The sequence below is a fragment of the Cryptomeria japonica genome, chromosome 3, assembly GCF_030272615.1.
Source record: "Cryptomeria japonica chromosome 3, Sugi_1.0, whole genome shotgun sequence".
Lineage (NCBI taxonomy): Eukaryota > Viridiplantae > Streptophyta > Pinopsida > Cupressales > Cupressaceae > Cryptomeria > Cryptomeria japonica.
The window spans coordinates 415,247,124-415,249,773 of NC_081407.1; the positions used below are offsets into that span (position 1 = coordinate 415,247,124).

Here is a 2,650-nt window from a genome sequence, read left to right on the forward strand (position 1 = left end):
TTACATGTTTATGTTTTAATTTCAATTTTAAATTTTAAATAATTAAAATTTAACTTTTATATTAAAGAGGAGATATATTTATTTTGAGATATCTATATTAAAGATTTTATCAAGAGATATTCAATACAAATGTCTTCAAATTGATATCTCTAAGCATCTTTTAATAAATTTTATCTATCATAAATAAAAAATCTCAATAATGTCTCTAAACTAATATCTCTCAATATCTTTTAAATATATGTATTTAAATATCTATACTAATAAATAATTTTTTTGAAATGCTTCTTAATTTTTCTTTGAAAAGAAAAAATAAGAGATAAGATTGAGATAGTGTTTTCAAGAATAGATACTCTTCTATCCTTAACTGGTATTCCAATCAAATAAAAAGGATGACAACATCCTCCATAAAAAAATATAAACCATATTTCTATGAAGCTCCACTTTTTAGTCTTTAAGTCCACGACTCATCTATGGGAGAATGTGACTTACACATGAGAAGATGAGTTCAAGATGGGTTCCCCTATCAAATAAAAAATGATAAAAATCCTCCAATAAAATCTTAAACCATTTCTAGGAAGCTCGACTTTTTATTCTTCAGTCTAGAAATCATCTATGGACGGGTGTGACTCACACATTAGAAGATGACTTCTCATAACAAATAAAAAGGATGATAAAATTCTCCATAAAAAAATAAACCATTTCTATAAAGTTCTACCTCTTTGTCCTAAATCCACAATTCATGTATTAATAAATGTGACTGATACATGAAAAGATGTCTTCCCATATCACCATAAAATCTTCCATTAAAAACACAATCCATAACACAACCCATTTCATAATGAAGCTCTACCTCTTTGTCCTAAGTCCACAACTCATGTTTTGGCCAATGTGACTTACACGTGGGGAAATGGTTATAACCATCCAATATTTGCAAATAAAAGAAAAAAAAGGAAAACATCCTTCTAGATTTTTTAAGCACCTTTTCTGATCAGAAAAACAAATCCCAATACATAATAGCTATATAACTCTTTTTGATAAATTGCTTTTTAATTGACTAGATAGCCACCAATAACTATAACCCTAAAAACAGATTTCAATACACATTCACATATTTTTAATAATTTGTTTTTTTCGATTGGCTAGATTCCACTCATAACTGATAACCCTAAAAATAGATTCCGATACACACACATCTTTTTGGTAAATTGCTTTATAGTTGACTAGATAGCCACCGATAGCTGATAACCCTAAACACAGACCCCGAAACACGCTCACATTGGGATTACTTGCAATAGGGACGGTGGACGTGACAATCATTTATTATCACCAAATACTGCATTAATCCTCCACAATTAATTTTTAAACTCAAAGTTGGTTTACTTTCATGTATAAATACTCAACACAACTAGTGAAAGAACACATTACAGTCAAGAAAATGGCTTCCTATTCCAAATCTGTCTTTGTTCTTACGATCTTCCTTGCTGGTGTAATCATGGCGGCAAAAGCTGGCAGGATATCGACTCCTCAGCCATCTCACACCATTGTAAAGGCGTGCAGCACTGCCCAATACAAAGACTTCTGTATTGGGTCCTTATCCTCTGCTCCAGGGGCATCAAAAGCAGACATGAAACAGCTGGCTGTGATAGCAGTAAACTTGAGCCTCGAAGAAGCACAAGATGTTTCTGGCTATGTTGTAAATATGGAGAAAGCTAATCATAGTAGTTCTGGTGGCCTCAAGGATTGTGTGGAGCTTTTCAAAGACACAGTTTCTAAGCTCAATGATTCATTATCCAGATTGAAGGGCATAGAAAAGAAGAAAGGTTCTGATGTAGAGGACGCTGTATTTGATGCCAGGGCTTGGCTAAGTTCGGCGGACACAAATGTTGATACGTGCTTTGATGGCTTATCTGCTCACCCAGATATCTCTCGCCACCTTCACACAAGATCACTCTATCTCTCTAAACTGATGAGCGATGCGCTTGCTGTTACTCACAAGCTTGCTGATAAAGACGACCCATAAGATAGTTATTGTATTGTGTTGCTTTGGATATGTATGGTTCTGGTTTCAAGAATAAATGCCAATGGTTTTGATGGTTGTTCTGCTTTGTTGAAGCCTCGCAATCTGTTTTCTTTTCTTTGATATGATGATTCAATTAGGGTTTTTTGATTTTTGGTTTTCACAAGCAGGCAATGATATCTCTTGGTGCTATAAAAGCATCGCATTGTACCTTTGTTTATAGAAATAGGGTATCCATTTTATATTTAAGCCTGCTCGAAAACTAGGCGTGGAGACTCCATATTGCTACACTAAGAACCTCACAAATGATTTCAGGGCTTGGAATTCTCGTGGAAAATACCTACCCAAAGCATAACATTCTTCGAAAAATGTCTCCAAGCCGATCCACAGGAAATCATAAAACAAGAAAAAGAAGAAATAAATTGTAAGGCAGCAAATTTTAAAGCAGTATGGGGCTCATAAATCTGTATTTGTGAACATGGGACCTTAACCATAAGACAGGTGTCACTAAAATTTAGCAAACCACTTAAATTTAAGCAAATCCATGGAGTTTAAGAAATAACAAACTTAGGGTTATTATGATTAAGCTTTTATATTACATGGTTTAAAATCTATGATCTATTATCACGATCA

The 2,650-nt window shown here is 33.5% G+C and overlaps 1 protein-coding gene across 1 annotated transcript; it reads left to right on the top strand.

Moving 5' to 3' along the window:
• The first annotated feature begins 1,438 nt into the window (after nt 1–1,438).
• LOC131041208 (pectinesterase inhibitor 10-like) lies at nt 1,439–2,046 on the top strand. The gene has a single exon (XM_057974222.2). The coding sequence runs from the start codon at nt 1,493–1,495 to the stop codon at nt 2,018–2,020; it is 528 nt and encodes a 175-aa protein (XP_057830205.2). The 5' UTR covers nt 1,439–1,492; the 3' UTR covers nt 2,021–2,046.
• Nucleotides 2,047–2,650: the final 604 nt, after the last annotated feature.

What these genes read in the sequence shown, in the direction of transcription:
- LOC131041208 (XM_057974222.2), top strand. Translation starts at nt 1,493, where the DNA reads ATGGCGGCAAAAGCTGGCAGGATATCGACTCCTCAGCCATCTCACACC.